Source organism: Lepus europaeus, chromosome 12 (genome assembly GCF_033115175.1).
Source record: "Lepus europaeus isolate LE1 chromosome 12, mLepTim1.pri, whole genome shotgun sequence".
Classification (NCBI taxonomy): Eukaryota; Metazoa; Chordata; class Mammalia; order Lagomorpha; family Leporidae; genus Lepus; species Lepus europaeus.
Genome location: NC_084838.1, coordinates 3,250,707 through 3,268,980, shown reverse-complemented (window position 1 = coordinate 3,268,980; position 18,274 = coordinate 3,250,707). Strand labels below are relative to the sequence as shown.

Here is an 18,274-nt window from a genome sequence, read left to right as displayed (position 1 = left end):
TCACCCGCAGCGCCCACCCCATCCCGGTGTCAGCCCCTCCCTGGCAGCCGCCAGTCTGCTTTTCCGGGCGGGTTTGCCTGTTCTGGAAGCACCCAGGGTGTGGTGCTTCGTGACTGGCTGATTGCACAGAGCACGTGTTCAAGTCCACCCAGGTCATTTTTGCTGCTGTGTTGCTGTCTGGCCGGGTACCACGTTCTGCTGACCCCGTCAGCCACACAGGACGCTGGGTGATTGTCGGCAGCTGTGACACTGCTGTGAACGGTTCTGTGTGGTCGTGTGCCATCATTGCTCTTTTTTTTTTTTTTTAAGATTTATTTATTTGAGAGGTAGAGTTACAGATAGAGAGAGGGAGAGACAGAGAAGTCTTCCATCTGCTGGTTCACTCCCCAAATGGCCGCAACAGCCAGAGCTGGGTCTATCTGAAGCCAGGAGCTTCTTCTGGGTCTCCCACATGGGTGGCAGGCACCCAGGCACTTGGCCCATCTTCTGCCGCTTTCCCAGGAGCATCAGCAGAGAGCTGGATCAGAAGTGGAACAGCCAGGACTTGAACTGGTGCCCCTGTGGATGCCGGTATCACAGATTTAACCCACTGCACCACAACAGTCTTTTTAAAAAAGATTTATTTATTTATTTGAAAGGCAGAGTTATAGAGATCTTCCATGTGTTGGTCCACTCCCCAGATGGCCATAAACCAGGGTTGGCACCAGGCTGAATCCAGGAGCCTGGGTCTCCCACTTGGGTGGCAGGGATCCAAGCACTTGGCCAGTTAGCGAGGAGCTGGGTCGGAAGCAGAGCAGCCGGGACTCCCACTGGCGCTCTGCTGAGGGGCACTGGCATGGCAAGCAGCAGCTCATCTGCTGCCCCGGAACGCCCGTCCCGTGGTCTGTCCCTGTGACCCCCGCCGCCCTGCTGGGCATGGAGCTGTCTCACCACGGTGGCGGGGAGCAGCTTCTCCTGTGCTCGTGGTCGCGTGTGCATCTTCCTGGGAGAGATGTCTGTGAGGATGCTCTTCTCACAACTGCATCGTTTGTCTATTACCGAGTGCTGGCTCTAGGTGCACCTGCAGGGCACTGAGTACGGATAGCGCGTGCAACAGTCTTCCACTCTGGACTGGCTTTTTGCTTTCTTGGTGGTGCACCATGAAGCAAGAAATACGGAGTTTTGATGGAGTCCAGGTTATCTGGCTTTTCCTTCTGTTGCCTGTGTTTTAGGGACCTTAATGCAGAGTTGTAAAGACAAGCCCCAAGGTTTTGTTCTAATGAGTAGTCTGGGTCTTCAGTCTCTTTCTTTTTTAAGATTTATTTTTATTTATTTGAAAGACAGAGTTACAGAGAGAGGTAGAGACAGATAGAGAGGTCTTCCATCCGCTGGTTCACTCCCCAGATGGCTGCAACGGCCGGAGCTGCACCAATCCTAAACCAGGAGCCAGGAGCTTCTTTTGGGTCTCCCACATGGGTGCAGGGGCCCAAGGACTTGGGCCATCCCCCACTGCTATCCCAGGCCACAGTAGAGAGCTGGATCGGAAGAGGAGCAGCCGGGACTCGAACCGGTGCCCACGTGGGATGCCGGGGCTTCAGGCCAGGGCTTTAATCTGCTGCGCCACAGCGCTGGCCCCTTCGGTCCCTTTTGAGTTACTCTTGTGTGGGGTGTGAGGGTCCAGCTTCACCCATTGGCATATGGCATCCTGTTTCATTCACTCGTTCACCACTTACCCAGGTACTTCTCTGAATTCACAGACTTCAAATTTGGCCGCACCTAGGCAGGAGCATTTTTGAGGTCACAGATTTGGTGAGCCTGGTGTTTAAAAGAAGCGCTGTGTTTTCAAGAACGCAAAATACCCCAGTAAGCCTTTCCACATCTCCCCAATCTCCTCACGGAGCCCACTCTGGGAGAGGACCCCGCTTACAATCAGCTTTGCGGAGAGGGGGCGTGGGGAGGGGCTGGTGAACCTGATCTTGCCTCTGAGTGACAGCTTTGGGAGGGGGCGGAGCCTGGCAGAGGGAGCAGCATGTGCAAAGGCCCAAAGAGGCAAGAGCAGACCCCAGGCTGGACAGACATGTGGTCCCCATCAAGACGGGGACCCCAGGAGAGCCGGTGAGGTCAAGCTCCAAACACCACGCACACACAGAGGCAACACCAAGCAGAACCCCATGCAAAAGTCACGAAGCCTGAGAGGCACCCACCAGGTCCCAGGCACCTGTGTGTCTGGGACAGCCCAAGGCCGCCAGGGCCTCTCTCTCTGCCTTGGGGGAGGTGGCTCCGAGCTCAGCCTGTGCCTAGCCAGGGGGTGGAGACCAGGATGTCTCCCTGGGTTCCTGGCCAGTGGGGAGAGGGGGCCGCAGCGACAGAATGGGATCTGGGAGGGACGCTGGATCTGGGTCAGGAGTAACCGGCTGTGTGACCTTGTGCAGGCTCACCCGCACCTGTCCCACTCCGGCGCCCCACGGCCTCTGTTATCACCGCTACGATATGCTTCTCAGGTTCAGCTGGTCTGTTACGCATTTTTAATAAGCCAAGGTCAACGTGATCACCCAAAGATGATGGCAGTCTTTTCTCTATGTAGCTGATAGCTAAAAATATCCCTTCCCGGGGATGGCAGTGTGGAGTGAGTTCCTGGATCTCCGCGGCCGGCCGGGGTGCTCCTCTCCGGCTCGCTCAGCGGGCTGTGAAATAGGAACCCAGAGGAAATATTAAAGCCTGCCGAGGCCAGACACATTTTGCAAACAAACTTCCCTCAGAGGCGGTGGGGTTGGCTTCCTTCCTGCCGGGCTTGTCAGAGCCTTTGGTGTGCAGAGCCCTGGGTGGAGGAGAGGGTGGGGGGATTCCCAGAGCATCGCCTGCTTGACACAAAGGTTTAAGCCCAGGACCTTTTCCCTGGGGTCTGGTGTTCCGCGGGGTGGGTGGGGGCAGCCCCCCGTGCCAGCAGGGTGCCCATTCCCAGGATGTGTGGGCAGCAGAGGGTGGGAGATTCCAGAAGAAGGGTGCACGAGTATCTGTCTGCTGCACTTATCTGAGCTCCGGGGTGAGCATCCAGGCTGGCGGGGGCAGCTGGACCTGGAATGACACGGACATCGTTGGCCTTGGCTCTGTGTGTCGCAGCACCACGGGCAGCACACCCTGCAGCCCCTCCCGGGCCCTGGCACTGGCATCGGCACGAGCTCACAGCCGGCCGCCTCCCCCACCCCAGCCTGGTGTCCTGTTCATAAATGACTCTGGAGACAGAATTTGACTTTCTCGAGCAGTCTTAGGTGGCCAGCAGGACCGCGCGAAGGGTGCAGAGCCATGTGCACAGTGCCTGCCCCCCACCAGCCCTGCCCCCTGCCTGGCCCACGGCGGCTGGTCCAGAGTCCCCACGAGGGCTGGCCCTCGGCGCTGGCCATGACCCATGCCCTTGGGATCCGCTTCTAGCAGACATCGTCGCTTCTCTAAAAGCCAGCCTGTGGAGAATGCAGAAGCAGGAGGAAGACAACGCCATCTCTGGTCCCTGGGCTCTCGGAGGCTCACGTGTGCTGCTCGGGTGCAGGCGTGTGTGTCTGGCCCCCACCCGGGCGCTCCAGGTCTTTGCCATCTCTGCTCCATCCCCTGCTAACCTGTGGCATCAGGCATGTCCTGGTCCTGCTCCCCGTCCTGCCTGGGGGCAGCCCCGTGGCTCTGCACAAGGACTTGACAGACAGGTGACAGCAGGAGATAGGAGGGGACCCACCGGGCACGGTGCGGGCACCCCGTGACTGCGGCCTGGCTCGTTCCCCGCGTGTTCCCGTGGACCGTCCCCACAGCTGGAGACCGTCTCAGGCACACGACGTTCTGTCACCTGATATGCCGCAGCTCCTAGACTTGGGGGCAAAGCCACTGCGACCTGAGGGTCTCCTAAGCCAAACAACGGATTGGATGCACCTAATGCAAGGGCAACAGCATCGCCAAGCCCAGCTGCCCTAAGCTTGCCCAGACAGCCGTCTCTAACCCAGAGCCCGCCTTGGAATAACGGGTTGGCCGGCTCCCGTCAGGTTTTATTTTTATTTATTTGTTTATTTGAAAGTCGGAGTTACATAGAGAAGAAGAGAGAGAGAGAGAGAGAGGTCTTCCATCCGCTGGTTCACTCCCCAAATGGCCACAACAGCTGGAGCTGAGCTAGGCTGAAGCCAGGAGCCAGGAGCCATGTGGGTACAGGGTCCAAGCACTTGGGCCATCTTCTGCTGCTTTCCCAGGTGCATTAGCAGGGATCTGGATCAGAAGAGGAGCAGCTGTGACTTGAACCGGTGCCCATCCGGGATGTAGTGTCGCAGGCAGCGGCTTTACCCAATATGCCACTCCTCGGGTCAGTTCTCGGATGCTGTGCTGAGAGAGGGAGCCAGGATGGCCGACCAGGTGCCCTTTTGCTCTGCCCTAACTTTGAGAAACCCAGAGCCGGCCCCTCACCCCCGCTGCTTCTGACACCTGAGCTGCTCTGCGGGAAGACACAGGCCAGAGAGAAGACCACAGGGGAAGGAGCCCTGGCCAGTCTGAAGCCAGTGGACTATGGGTCTGGGAGCTGCAGGGCCACCGGGCACAGGGCCACTCCCAACTCAGGAGACACTGGGGAGGAGGGGAGGCAGCGAGAGCCCAGTGAAGGGGCGGGACTGATGCCCAAAGCGAGGGGAGACGGAGGCACTGGGCGTACACCTTGCATGGAAGCTGGGGGAGATGCGTCCGGCTGGGAGGATGTGAGACGTGGGAGATGGCAGCACCCGGCTCCAGGTAGGAGGCTTGTGAAGCCGAGGGAAGGTAGAGGCGGGAGGAAATGCCGCCCACAGCAGGTGCGACACAGGGGTCACAGCAGCCGCCTCCGCCATCCCGGGCCTCCATCCGCGGCTCTCCCGTGACCCCCGCCCCAGCTCCTGTCCGGCTCTCCCGTGACCCCCGCCCCAGCTCCTGTCCCCAGACAGCCCGTCTGCTGGGAGCAGCCACAGCGATTCTTTCCAGGGGCAGCTCTGGCCTCCTCCCCTCCCCTCTGGGCCTCAGGGTGGGCCTAGGTCCCCTCAGCCCCGGGGTCTTCCCGCGGGCTCTTGCTCTTTCTAGAAGGTTCTCCCTTCTGGCCTGGCAACCCTTGGTTCTCCTTCCTGGAAACCTGTCCTCCCCCAAACTAAGGTGGGACCGCCACCCCCGCCGGGGCTCCTCGGGCTCTCACAGCAGAGGAGTGGTTGAAGTCTGTGGGTTCCCTGCGTTTCCGTGAATAGGCGATCTGTTTGGAACAGTTTTAGGCGCATGGAAAAGTAGGCTGAGAGTAAAGGAAGTCCCTCCCCCGGCTTAGTACTGGAAGTACCCCGTGGCTTACAGCTTACTTGTCAGTACACCCAGCGTGGCTGGGGGCACCTGTTCCTACTGAGATGCCACCTGTGGCGTGAGGCTTGCTCGGGGCTGCAGCTGAGCCCTTGTCTGCACGTGGGTCACAGGAGCTGCCTCCCAGCCCTCAACGTCTGTCCCCTGTGCCCGCCGTCCTGCCTCGCTGCACCCACACATTGCCGGGTTGTGTTTGTTTTTTTGTTTTTTGGTTTTTTTTTTTTTTTAGTTCTCTCATTTTTTAAAAAAGATTTATTTTTATTTATTTATTTATTTTTTGACAGGCAGAGTGGACAGTGAGAGAGAGAGACAGAGAGAAAGGTCTTCCTTTTGCCGTTGGTTCACCCCCCAATGGCCGCTGCGGCCAGCGCATCATGCTGATCTGAAGCCAGGAGCCAGGTGCTTCTCCTGGTCTCCCATGGGGTGCAGGGCCCAAGCACTTGGGCCATCCTCCACTGCCTTCCCAGGCCATAGCAGAGAGCTGGCCTGGAAGAGGGGCAACTGGGACAGAATCCGGCACCCCAACCGGGACTAGAACCCGGTGTGCCGGCGCCGCAATGTGGAGGATTAGCCTGTTAAGCCACAGCGCTGGCCAAGATTTATTTATTTATTTGAAAGGCAGAGTGGCAGAGAGAGAGAGGTCTTCTGTCTGCTGGTTTACTCCCCAGATGGCCGCAATGGCCAGAGCTGCGCCAATCCAAAGCCAGGAGCTTCTTCCAGGTCTCCCACGTGGGTGCAGGGGCCCAAGGACTTGGGCCATCTTCTACTGCTTTCCCAGGCCATAGCAGAGAGCTGGATCAGAAGTGGAGCAGCCAGGACTTGAACTGGTGCCCATATGGGATGCTGGCACTGCAGGAGGTAGCTTTACCTGCTACGCCACAGCACCGGCCCCTGTTTTTTTTTTTTTTTTTTTTTTTAAGGATTTATTTATCTTTTATTTAAAAGGCAGAGTGACAGAGGGAGAGATCTTCCATCTGCTGGTTCTCTCCCCAGATAGTGGCAATAGCCAGCAGTGGGGCCCGGCTGCAGCTGGGAGCCAGGAACCCCATCCAGGCCTCCCATGCGAGTGGGTGTTGGGCCAGCCTCTGCTGGCTCCCCAGGCGCATTAGCAGGGAGCTGGATGGGAAGCGGAACAGCCAGGACTGGAACCAGCGCTCGGTGTGGGGCGCCAGTATCCCGAGTGGCGGCTTAGCTGGCTGTGCCGCATTGCCGGCCCCAGCTGCGGAGGTTTTCTCCTTGCCCCACTCAGAGCTGCCTCCGAGCAGGGCCCCGCCTGCCTTGTCCTCCTGCTCACGGCTCCACTCCGAGCCGCCGCTAACAGGTGCCCTCCGAGCTCCTGTCTGCATATTTCCGTGAAAATGGGAGGCTGCCCGCACGTTGGGCTGCAGTTTGCTTTTTCCAAAGATGGACGATCCGTCTTGGACATCTTCCCGTCTCAATGTAGAGCGTGCTCGCTCTCGCTCTCGCTCTCTAACTTCACTACGGGGATTTTCCAATATGGAGAAGAGGGAGCCTGCGAGAACCAGCCTGCTCCCAGTGGGCCCTCCTGTCCCCTGCGCTCCCTTGCTCTGTGACCCGGAAGCAAACCCCAGTGCTGGTAAGCCTCGCCCAGCAGGGGTTAGCGTTTCTGTGCACATCTCTAAAAGATAAGGACTTTTTGTTCAAATATTTATTTAAGAGGCAGAGTTACAGAGAGAGAGACAGAGCGAGAGAGAGAGAGAGGTCTTCCATCCGATGGTTCACTCCCCAAGTGGCCATAACGTCTGGAGTGGAGCTGATCCGAAGCCAGGAGCCAGGAGCTTCTTCCAGGTCTCCCACATGGATGCAGGGGCCTAAGCACTTGGGCCATCTTCTACTGCTTCCCCAGGCCATCAGTAGGGAGCCAGATCAGAAGAGGAGCAGTGGAGACTGAAACCAGCGCCCCTATGGGATGCGGCGCCACAGGCAGATGCTTAACCTGCTATGTCACAGGGCCAGCCCCAAGATGAGGACTTTTAGAAAAGACATAACCACAAGCCAGCATCACGTCAAACAGATACCAACACCACCCAAGACTGAGGGTGTCCAGGGCCCCAGGTGGCCCGGCGGCGCACAACCCAGCAGCTCCTTTGGGGGGTGCACACAGGGTCCCAAGGAGCCAAGGTCCCCAGGAGGCCCTCCCCAGCCTCTGAGGTCTCTGCTCGCCGTTCCCTCCGTGTCAGTTTCTGTTCCATGCGGTTGATCCTTTGGGTGACCTGGCTGTGGCCTTGGGAGCGTCCCAGCAGCAACCCCTGGCTTTGTCCCGGGTGGCTTTCTGCTGTGTTTCCGGAGTGGCCAGATCTGATCCAGGTTGGGTTTGGCAGCGTCGGGGGTGGGGAGTGCTCTCCCATGGGATGCTCCTGTCCAGGGGCTGTGCTCTGGGGGGCCATCTGCTGCTGCCTGAGGCTGGGACCCCATCACAAACACCACAGAGAAGCCCCCCCCCCAGCCCCCTCCCCAGCTCACTGTTAGCACAGGCAGAGAGATGCGGTTTTCCAGAACAATGAGCTGCCCGTGAATATTTGAATGAATGAGTGAATAATGCATGTGGGGCTTTGGGGCGTGGGCACCAGGACCCCCATGGAGCTGGTGGGGCACTTGCTACCTGTCAACCTGCTTCAGTCTCGAGGTGATCAGAGGCCTGGGGCCAGGGAGCCCTGGCAGCTCCCCACAGCCCAGCAGCAGGAAACCCTTCAACTCCCATCAAAGGAGGGAGCAGACGGCAGCCCTGGGCCCGGGGCGACGGGGAGTCAGGGCAGTGGATTCGGTGCTGGTTGCCACCGCCCCCGGGCCCCTGCTTCTCCCGTGTCCCTGTCTGACGCCCCCTGTATCTCCCCAGGTGCAAGTGCAACCTGCACGCGAACCTGTGCTCAGTGCGCGAAGGCAGCCTGCAGTGCGAGTGCGAGCACAACACCACGGGCCCCGACTGCGGCAAGTGCAAGAAGAACTTCCGCACGCGCTCCTGGCGGGCCGGCTCCTACCTGCCACTGCCTCACGGCTCCCCCAACGCCTGTAGGTACTGGCCGGGTCTCCCCGGCCCTTCGCCTCCACCCGGGAGCTGTGGCTCACACGCGTGCACGCACACACGTTTGCACACACCTCGCACGTGCACACCCCTAGTGACGGCTCCCAGGCTCGTCACAAGACCCTCTGTGTGCCTGCGTCCTGCTCAATGCTGAGCCCCCTCCAGCCCCGGTGACCGCAGGGAAACCGGAGCTGGGCAGATCAACAGCTGTCTTGCTGCCCTTCCCTCTCCTGACCCTGCCTGCTGGGCGGGGGCCCCTGGGCAGGGGAGGGGGCAGCGCTGCCTGAACAGGAGCCTCCATCAGCGTGCCACGTCCCGGCATCTCTGGCCCGGCCACTTGGTTTTGCAGAGGTGATTCCGAGGCCCCCTCTGCGCCCCCTCTGCGCCCCCTCTGCTGTTCTCTGCCCGGTCCTCCCCTCCCCCCGCTCAGGGGTACTGGGGAAGTTTATCTGTCTCTGACAAGAACACCTTGGGGGGCCCTGCTCACTGGGGACCCCCAGCCCAGTGCACAGGTGTGCCCAGAGAAGGAGGCCCAGGCTGGCCCAGGGTGAGGCGCCCTCGACCAGCCTCTGTCGTCTGCTGAGGTCGGACGTTGTCCGGTGCTTTGTCCCCTCCTGAGACGGTGGCCGGTATGTGCGGTGCCCTGGGGAGCTGTTGGGGACCACCTCATTTTCCACCTGCACACACTCAGGCCCAGAGCCTCGGGCTGTCCAGTGAGCTCCGGGCCACTGATGGCTCTGCTGCCCCTGATGAGAGCAGAAGGCTGGGAGGCCAGGCCGTGATGGGCACAGGTTGGGTAGGCGGGGCCAGCATGTGACCACTCCCACCCACTACCTCCTCCCAGGCTCCCACTCCAGTCTCTGTGGCCCAGTCCCTTCTCCAGTGGCAGTCCTCTGCCCTCCCCCTCTCCCTCCCCATCCCTGCTCCTCCCCTCCCTCCGGAGTGCCCGCCCTGCCCGGGGGAAGATTCTCCGAGGTCTCCCGTCTGCCTGCCTCCTGGACACTCATAGAGGGAGAGACCCCGGGGCCTGCAGGTCCCTCACAGGGCGGCTGCTGTCCCCACCCCAGGCCGGGCCTCCTCGCTTCCCTACAGGGCTTGGGAGCCGCCCCTGGAGCGGGCCCCACCCCTGCCTGCCCGTCCAGTCCCAAGAGGCCAGGGGATGCGGGGGTGCTCCTGCCCCACCTTCTCCGGGACAGCCTGGCCCTCACCTGCCCCCACTCACGTGCCCCCGTCTCAGTGAGCGGCACCCACACCCAGGAGGCTAAGCTGGGGGTCACCCTGGCTGGGGCACCCCCCTTCCCCAGGGCTTCCCGCTGGGCTGCCCTTGGCCCCGGGCTTGCCTGCCTGGATGTCTTGAGCTCCCTCATTGCTCAGGCCCTTGGGACAGGGCCGTGGTGACCTCGTGCCCCCTTCCTCCATCCCTGCCTCTGCCGTCCTCACCCCCCACCTCCCCACCCCTAGAATCCGTCCCAGGAGGGGCTGCTCAGAGGGAGAGTTCCCACCTCTTGGCTGCGGGACACCGGACATACAGCACAGCCCGCTGGTCCCGCCCTGGGGAGCCCGGCGGGAAGCTCTCTGTGGGGAGGGGCTGGCCCTTGCTCGTGTATCCCCAAGGCTTAAGTCACAGCTCTGAGGCTCAGTTTCTCCATCTGCCAAATGGGCTGATGCTGTCGCTGCCTCTCTGGGCGCTGGTGAGGCTGACACAGGAAGTCCACCCAGCCCTGCCCTGTGGTCCCCGTGGGCAGCAGTGACTGAGTGGGACTCTGCCCCCCAGCCCAGGAGGAGACAGCCCCCCGTGACAACGGACCTTCTCTCTCACAGGTGCTGCTGCCGGCTCTGCCTGGGGTAGTAAGTACACACCTGGGGCGTGCCCCCCCCCCCCCACTGCACTTTGCATGTCTGGGGAAGGGGAGAGGAGAGGAGAGAACTGGCTTTGACGTCCTCTGGGCCTCGGCCCCTACCCGCCCCGCCCCTGTCTGCGTCCCCATCTCCCACCCTCACATCATCGGTCATTGTCATCGTCACTGTGGCCTGGGGCCCAGCCACTCGGTCCCCCAGGAGCTTCATTCCTGCTGCTTTGGAAAGCCCCGCCCCGCCCCGCCCCCACCAGAGAGGTCTCTGCCCCTCCCCCATCGGAGAGGCGCCTCCTAGAGTGGGTGAGGCAGGCGGGGCACCTGCCAGGGGTTGGGGGAGGGGAGGGTCTGCACCCTGCTGGGCAGGACACTGTATGTAGCCTCTCACTGTGTCCTCAGCCCCCGGCCCTTGGCAGACCCCAATGCTCAACAACGCTCTGGGTGCGCCGCCGGCCACCACCGGGACTCTGAGTCCCCCAACCTGGACTGCCTCCTGCGGGGTTGCCAGAGGCCGGGTTGTAAGCAACGTCTCCACCCTCTCACTTTTCCCATCTCTTGCCAGGCGTCGGCAGGTCCCGGAAGGAGCCTGGCCCCAAAGCCCCCGCGGCCACTGTGGTCGTGAGGAGGGGCCCCACCACTCCCGCCCCCCTCACGCCCACTGCCCGGGCCCCCTCGGCCCCCCACACCCCACAGCCCACAGGTGGGTGCCAGGGCGTAGCCAGTCACGCCTGCTGTCCCCGGCTTCCTGCTTCTAGTCTGAGTCCCTGCCTTCTGTGGCCGCGGGGAGAGCGGAGCTAGCTCTTGGAGTAGTGAGTGCTTGACCCCCACGGTGGCTTCCGGGTCCTCTGAGCCAACTTATCACCCAGCCGGTCCAGCTTCTAGAATCTTCCGCCTGCCCCTCCAAGGCGTTGCTTGTAGGGGCCCTGAGACCAGCAGGGCTACCCTGACATTCAGCCAAAGATGAGCCCTGGCCCCAGGCGCACTCCTGCCTCCATGGTCCCTGGAGCTGGCCCAGGCGCTGTCCCTATCTGGCCATCGGTGTGGACAAAGCAAGGCCAGCCGGGAGGGCAGGCTCCTGGGGTCAGTGAGGCAGAGGGGGCCCCGGAGCTGGGGCTTTTAGAATGCTGGGGTGAGGTTGAGTGTGGGCAGGGCCGGCCGGGGCAGACTGCCTGTCCCCTGTCGACCGCGCCCCCTCCGGCCTGCAGCTGCGGTCAGGTCTGGACGCCCGTCTGAGCCTAACCGTCTCCAGAGGTGGATCTGTGGGTGCCGGGGGCCAGGCTCCACCACTGCGGGCCCCAGGAGCCTGGAAGGACTCATCCAGACCCACGAGGCATTCTTCCCGGTCCCAGCGGGGACCGCACCCCAGTAGCATCTCCCCTCCCCCTGGAAGGGAGGCCATGGGGGCTCCTGATTCCCTGGGCAGCGCCAGGCCCTGCCGTGTCGTTTGCTGCCCCACGGGGGAGGGACCGCTCTGGCCACTGCGGGGGGGGGGGCTGCCCACACCTGTGCCTTGAGAAAGGCTGTGTGCTTTGTCCCTGTGGGTGGAACCCTGTCCTCCTCTCCCCCCCACCAGGACGCGTGTGCAGGAGGCGGGGGCTGCGGGGGCCAGGCTGAGACTCTGGGCTTAGGACATAAGTTGGCCCAGCTGCCTGAGCCTGTGACGGGCGGGCGTGCTGGTGTGGCTGGGCCAGGGCCCAGGCGCTCTCATGGGAGGAACCTTGAATCTGTGTAGCTGCAGGGGCACAGGGCAGCCTGGGTAAGCTGGGCGTTAGAGAGGAGAAGCCGCAGGGGAGGTTTGGAGAGGGTGCCCGGCCCAGCACGGAGCAGGCATGCAGGGTGGATGCTGACGGCTCTGCTTCCTGGGCCCGAAGTGGGCACATGGCTGAAGCCCCCGCGCCAGTCCCTGGTGTTCACCGGTTGGCATGGGCCGCGCTCGGCGCCTGTGCCTCCGGCTTCCCTGCTCAGCCCGGTGAGATGGAGGCTGTCGCCTTCCCAGTACCCAGAGGAGGGGACCGAGGCTTCAGAAGAGAAGCCGCTGGATCGTGTGGGGTGGGACTAAGACCTCGATAAAGCTCTTGTGAAAAAGGAGCAGACCCATGACCAAGACTCGAACCCTGCCTCGTGGGCTGCAGGCGCCGCGGCCGCCTGGGCACTCAGCGCTGAGGCCCGAGGCCTTGGGGCCGTCGCGGCTCCCCAGTTCCCAAGGAACAGACGGGCTTCCATCTGGTCTTGGTGCATGGCCACACCACGAGAGCCCTGCTTCGGCACACCTGAGCGCGTCCCTGGAAACTCCGGCCTGGCGTCTCCCTCCCCAGACCTCACCCCAAGAAAGGCCCCACATCCCTCCTGGGGGTCTCCTGACAGGGGCTTTGGGCTCTGCTGAGCTCTGCCCGGTCCCCTCGGTGCCTGGCTGCAGAGGATGCTGGGAGACGGCCCGGGAGTGGGGTGCCTCCGGGCAGGTGCTGCCGCAGCTCTAATTAAGCCCTTGCTCCCTCCTTGAGTGTCAAGTTGATGTCCAGAGGCTCCCGGCTCCCAGCTGGAGCGTCTCTGGCACATCTTCTCCCCCCCTCCCCCGCCCACCGCACTGCCCTCTCGGTGTGCGATCCTGGTAAGAGGCGGAGAGCACCAGCCCCCTCCCTGGAAGGCGGGTCACATGCAAAGGACACTGCTGTCCCTGGAGGGGGACCCAGCCAGGGCCTTTCAGGGCCTTGGTGGACACGGGTGCCCTCTGCAGCACACACAGGCGTGGCCCAGGGTGGGACTGCAGCTACCCCTACCTGTCAGCAGGAAGTCTGCTCACACCCCGCCGGCTTCCCGGACCCTGCGCCCACCCCAGGCTGCAGTAGTGTAGACGTTGCCTCTGCAGTAGATTCGGACCCAGCTCTTCCTGCTGGTGTAGACAGAGCCTCTCCCTACAGTGCTGCTGCTTCCAGGGGCCTGCAGGGGGCGATGCCCCAGTGGGTCCCCAGGCCCCCCCCGGCCCCCCTCGCCTAACTTGCTTTCCTCTCTTCTTCCCGCAAGAGTGGACCAGGCCCTCCGCGGCTGCCCCTCTGGGGGATAGCCGCCCCTGGCCCGAGGCCACCTCGACTGCAGAAGGTACTGGGGGGGGGACCTGCGACTAGGCCTTGGGCCCTGGGTAGCTCCTTGGACCCGCCCCCTGGAGTGGAAGGAGCAGGTGTACAAGGAGGGGCCGGGTGTAGAGATTCTCTTTGGAACTCCAGGCCAGAGCAGTGCGGGCAGCGGTCTGGCGGCTCTGTCCCTGCAGCCTGGCTCATGGGACACTCAGGCAGGGGCAGGAGCCCAGGGAGGGCTTCCTGCAGGGGGAGGCACAGGTGACCCAGAAGGGGGTGACTCAGTAGATGAAGGGAGAAGGTGGCCCATCCCGGGTGGCAGGGCCAGGCTCCCGGGCAAGGGGAAAGCAGAGCGGGGGAGGTTGTGGGAGGCACCACGCTCAAGTGGGAGCCTTAGTCTCCTGCTGCAGTGGGGGGCCTTCCAGGGGGCTGCACAGGTGGGCACACACAGGACTCACATAGGCCCACTCGGCCCTCCAGGGAGGGGGTTGTCCCTGCCTGGTTCCCTTGGGTGGGCATCCAGGTGTTCCGGCCACATCCTGCCCCTCCCAGCCAAGTGCCCCAGCTGTGAGCAGCTTTGTGTGGTGTCTGCTGGGGGAGCAGTCCTGGAGCTGGGCCCCAGGTTGGGTTCCTAAGTCGAGGCATGGTCTCTGGGAAGGGAGACAGGTAGGACCAGGGCACCGCAGACTCCCAGAGGGAAACTGAGGCCGTGACACCCCCCGGGTCGTAGGCGGCGGCAGGTGGAGCTGCAGGCTGTGCGCGTCGCTTGACGGCACTTGCCAGTGGGCAGCAGGGTTGGAAGTGACAGATGCCAGCTCTGGACTCCGGACCGGACGCTCGGGTGGCTGGGGAGAAGGGAAGTAGCAGAAAGCCCCGCTGATGCGTGTTTTCAGTCGGCAGAAGGTCTGAGCACCCTGTGGGGGTGTTGGCAGGGGTGGGGGTCGTTTGGGGGACTGAACTGGATATGTAAACAGTGGGGGTGGGGTGGGGTCAGGGGCAGGCTTCAGCAAGGTGGGGTGGTCCCCACCCGGGGGCTGTGTGCTCTCCCTGACTGGAGGCTGAGCAGGTGACAAGGCTGCCCCCCGAGGCGGGCTCAGACAGACCAAAGAGCGCGTTTCTCATTTCTGCAAGCTGCCCCGGGCCCCTCCACCGCTGCCCCTGGCCCCGCCAAGGGCTCCAGACTTTTCCAGCTCAAGCCCAAATCTCCTCACGTGATGCCCATTGAAGAATTCCCAGGTAAGAGGGCGGCCCCGGCTGGGTCAGCGCGTGCTGGCGCCGCCTCTCCCTGCCTCGCCGGGAAACCACGAGGCAGGGCACAGAACCCAGACCAGCTGGGTCAAGGTTAAACTGGCTCGCTCTTCCCTCCCGTCTCGGCCCTCCCCGGGGGAGCTGGGAGCAGGTATGAGTCAGGAGCCAACTCTGCACGGTGGACGGGCACTCAGCAGGCAGAGCAGCTGCCAGAAATAGCAGGTCCCGGCTCCCCCGGGAGGTGCAGCCCAGGGGCTGGTCCTGGGTAGAAGCAGAATCTGGGGCGGCCGGGGCTCAGACGGACGCTGCTCTGGGGACACCGGGAGGGGCCTCCCCTCCCTGTTGGTGGGAGGGGTGAGTGAAGGCATCAGGCTCTGGAGGCCCCCAGGTGGGAGCCCGCCTGCTTCCCCCGGCACAGCGGCACAGCGGCGCAGCATGGGGCTGTTTCCTAAGTCTCCCCCTAACCTTGACTGCTCAGGCCTGGGCCCGTCCCACCCTCTCCCAGCCGGAGAGGGAGGTCGGGCCGCTAGGGATGCACCTGTGGTTTCAGGAGGGCGGCCAGCGCCTCCCTCGCCCAGGGCAGCCGCATTCCATGGTCGGTGGCAGTGGAGGTGTTGGGTCCCTCAGGACAGCCCTGGGGACGGGAAGGTGACCTCACCAGACCCTGCCCCTTTGTGGTGGTGTGGGATCCCCCTCCGAGCCCTGCCCAGCTCGGGACGTGGACTGGAGGAGGCGCAGGACAGCACAGACGTGGGGCTCTGAGAAGCCCAGGACGGCAAGGAGACACCAGGGCCCCCCACCCCACCCCGGAAAGGGCTTCGCTCTCAGGGTCCCTCTGGTGCTGGCCGAACTTGGGGATGAGGAAGCTCCCGCAGGCGGCCAATTGCCCAGATCGTCTTCCAAAGCAGCACGAGGAGGAAGCTCCTGGCCCATGCATCTCACCTGGGTCGGTGCACGTGTCCATCTGCCCACGGGCCCACTGGGGGCGCAGTGGGGAGCACCCTGGCCCTGGACACGCCCTCCCCCCCAGCTCACAATCCAGTGACCCCTCCCTGGCAGCCTCGTGTGAGCCATGTTCTGACCTCACGGCACCTGGCCGGGCTGCACCCCCGCCTGTGGGAATCCGTGGGTGGGGCCTTTACCCATCCTCCTTTGGGCTCAAAGCCGGCTACCTACGGGAGTGTTGGAGGCACGGGGGCACCTTCTAGATCCGTTCCCAAAGACACCGCCCCTCACCCTGCATGTCCGGGGGCTGGCCCTTCCTCGCCCCGTGCCTCGGTTTCCCCAAGTGCTCGCTCACTGTTGCTCTCTCTCCCTCTCTGCCGGCCCAGACTGCGAGTGCTACGGCCACTCCAACCGCTGCAGCTACATCGACTTCCTGAACGTGGTAACCTGTGTCAGCTGCAAACATAACACGCGCGGCCAGCACTGCCAGCACTGCCGCCTGGGCTACTACCGCAACGGCTCGGCCGAGCTGGACGACGAGAACGTGTGCATCGGTGCGCGGCGCGGCTGGGCTGGGCTGGGCTGGGCTGGGCTGCGCTGCGCTGCGCTGCGCTGCGCTGCACTGCCAGGTTCGGGGCGGAGGCGGCACTGGAACACACAGCTGCTTGGCAGCGTTAGTGTCAGAACCACTGGGGAGGCCGTGGACATCCCAGCTGGCGGACAGAAGCCCCCGGGGTCCGCACTGACGGCCCCTCCCCGTGTCGTTCTCCCGGCAGGCGCCGGGATGTGGGTTCAATGGCTTCCCGAGCTTGCCTTGCTGGGTGCGTGCAGGCAGCCATTCCCCCATTGGGGCCTCTGATCAGAGATTTTTTACAAAAGATTTATTTGTTCGAAAGGCAGAGTTATGGGGGTGGGGAAGGAGACAGAGAGAGATCCTCCATCCTCTGGTTCACTCCCCAATTGGCTGCAACGGCCAGGACTTGCCTGGGCCAAAGCCAGGAGCTCCATCCTGGTCTTCCACGTGGGTGCAGGGGCCCAAGCACTTGGACCGTCTTCCACTGCTTTCCAAGGTGCATAGCAGGGAGCTGGTTGGGAAGTGGAGCAGCCGGGACTTGAACCAGCATCCATATGGGATGCGCGTAGCAGCTTAACCCTCGGTGTCATGTCACTGGCTCCAGATCAGAGATTTTTTTTTAACATTTTCCTGCTACTGAAACTGCTCCAAAGGCTTTGTAAGCGGAGGTGCAGCTTTGAAGCTGCCCCCTGCCCCATGGGCCCTGTTCTGTTCTTCAAAGCTCTGCCCAAGGCTGGCTTCAGGGTGGACAAGAAGGGACCTGGGCCCCAGGCAGGGCACAAAGGGCAGTTGGATCACCCGCAGCCAGCACCCCCAGCAGGCTGCCCTCAGCTGCTACCCCTGTCCCCAGTAGGCTGCTCCACCTGTGCACCGCCCCCTGCCCAGCCCCTCCCACAGGCAGGCCTGGCTGCTCACAGCTGGTGCTGTCAGTCTGAATGAGGGTGGCAGCCTTCAGATAATTCCATCAGCTCTAAAGTGATCAAAGGGGAACTGTGCGTCGCCGACACCGAGGCCAGCTTGCAGACACGGCCAGGGCCCCTGGATCCAATTAGAGCAGGTCCCGTCCCCCGCCCCCGCCCCCCCCCAGCACCCTCCTCTGGGTGCCTGTCCCTGCCCCCACCCCAGGCCCAGCACCCAGGCTTCAGGAACTCCCAGGGCAGTGGACCCAAGGACACCAGCAGGGCTGGGGCAGGTGGAAGGCGGGCTCTGGAGAGGCCATACAAGTTGGGGGTGGGGAGGCTTCACACGCCCAGCCCAAGGACAGAGGCTCCGGTGGCCGGGCGACCCCATGACCACCTGTCGGCTCGTTGGAGCTAGGAAGGCCAGGGCACGCCCCGGAGCCCCGAGAGGGGCCACACAGCGCCAGGGGCTGCAGCAGGGCGTTGCCGGCGGCCGGAGGCGCTGACCTCCCCTGTCCCCGTGCAGAGTGCAACTGTAACCAGATCGGCTCCGTGCACGACCGCTGCAACGAGACCGGCTTCTGCGAGTGCCGCGAGGGCGCGGCGGGGCCCAAGTGTGACGACTGCCTCCCCACGCACTACTGGCGCCAGGGCTGCTTCCGTGAGTGTGCCCGGGCCGGGGGCGGGGGCCAGCGAGGCCCGGTCGGGGGGAGAGCTCCGCCGGGGGCGGGGGCGGGGTGGGGGGCGTGAACGGCAGGTGTCCCCTACCCCCTCTCCCCGGCTCCTCCTGCGCCTGGGCGGCCGCATTCACCGCGAGTCCCTCTCCCCGCCCCGCAGCCAACGTGTGCGACGACGACCAGCTGCTCTGCCGGAACGGCGGAACCTGCCTGCAGAACCAGCGCTGCGCCTGCCCCCGCGGCTACACCGGCGTGCGCTGCGAGCGGCCGCGCTGCGACCCGGCCGACGGCGGCCTGGACTGCGCCCGAGCGCCCGGCGCCGCCCCGCGCCCCGCCACCCTGCTCGGCTGCCTGCTGCTGCTGGGCCTGGCCGCCCGCCTGGGCTGCTGAGCCCCGGGAGCCGGCGCGCCAGGCTCGGCGGAGAGAAGGGTGCGGCCCGCGCTGCTCCCCGGTGCTACTCGGCCGGCCCCCGCGCCGCACCTGCGGCGCCCCGCCGCCGGCCCGCGGCCTGCGCACCTGCGCCCCCGTCTCTCCTCCTTGTGTTTCCTGCCTGCGGGTCGCCCCCGCCGCACTGTCGCTCCAGGACTGCTGCGGGCCGGCGCCCCGGGTCTCCAGCCGCTGGCTCGGTTCTCGTTGATATCCTGCGAT

At 63.7% G+C, this 18,274-nt stretch overlaps 1 protein-coding gene across 1 annotated transcript in view; it reads left to right on the top strand.

The window, feature by feature from the left end:
* NTNG2 (netrin G2) overlaps nt 1–18,016 on the top strand; it is a 54,780-nt gene extending 36,764 nt beyond the window's left edge. Inside the window, exons 5-11 of the mRNA XM_062206875.1 lie at nt 8,174–8,346; nt 10,181–10,207; nt 13,234–13,308; nt 14,415–14,519; nt 15,863–16,030; nt 17,476–17,610; nt 17,787–18,016. Of these exons, the coding sequence (XP_062062859.1) occupies nt 8,174–8,346; nt 10,181–10,207; nt 13,234–13,308; nt 14,415–14,519; nt 15,863–16,030; nt 17,476–17,610; nt 17,787–18,016 (913 nt within the window). The remainder of the gene's footprint in view (nt 1–8,173; nt 8,347–10,180; nt 10,208–13,233; nt 13,309–14,414; nt 14,520–15,862; nt 16,031–17,475; nt 17,611–17,786) is intronic.
* Nucleotides 18,017–18,274: the final 258 nt, after the last annotated feature.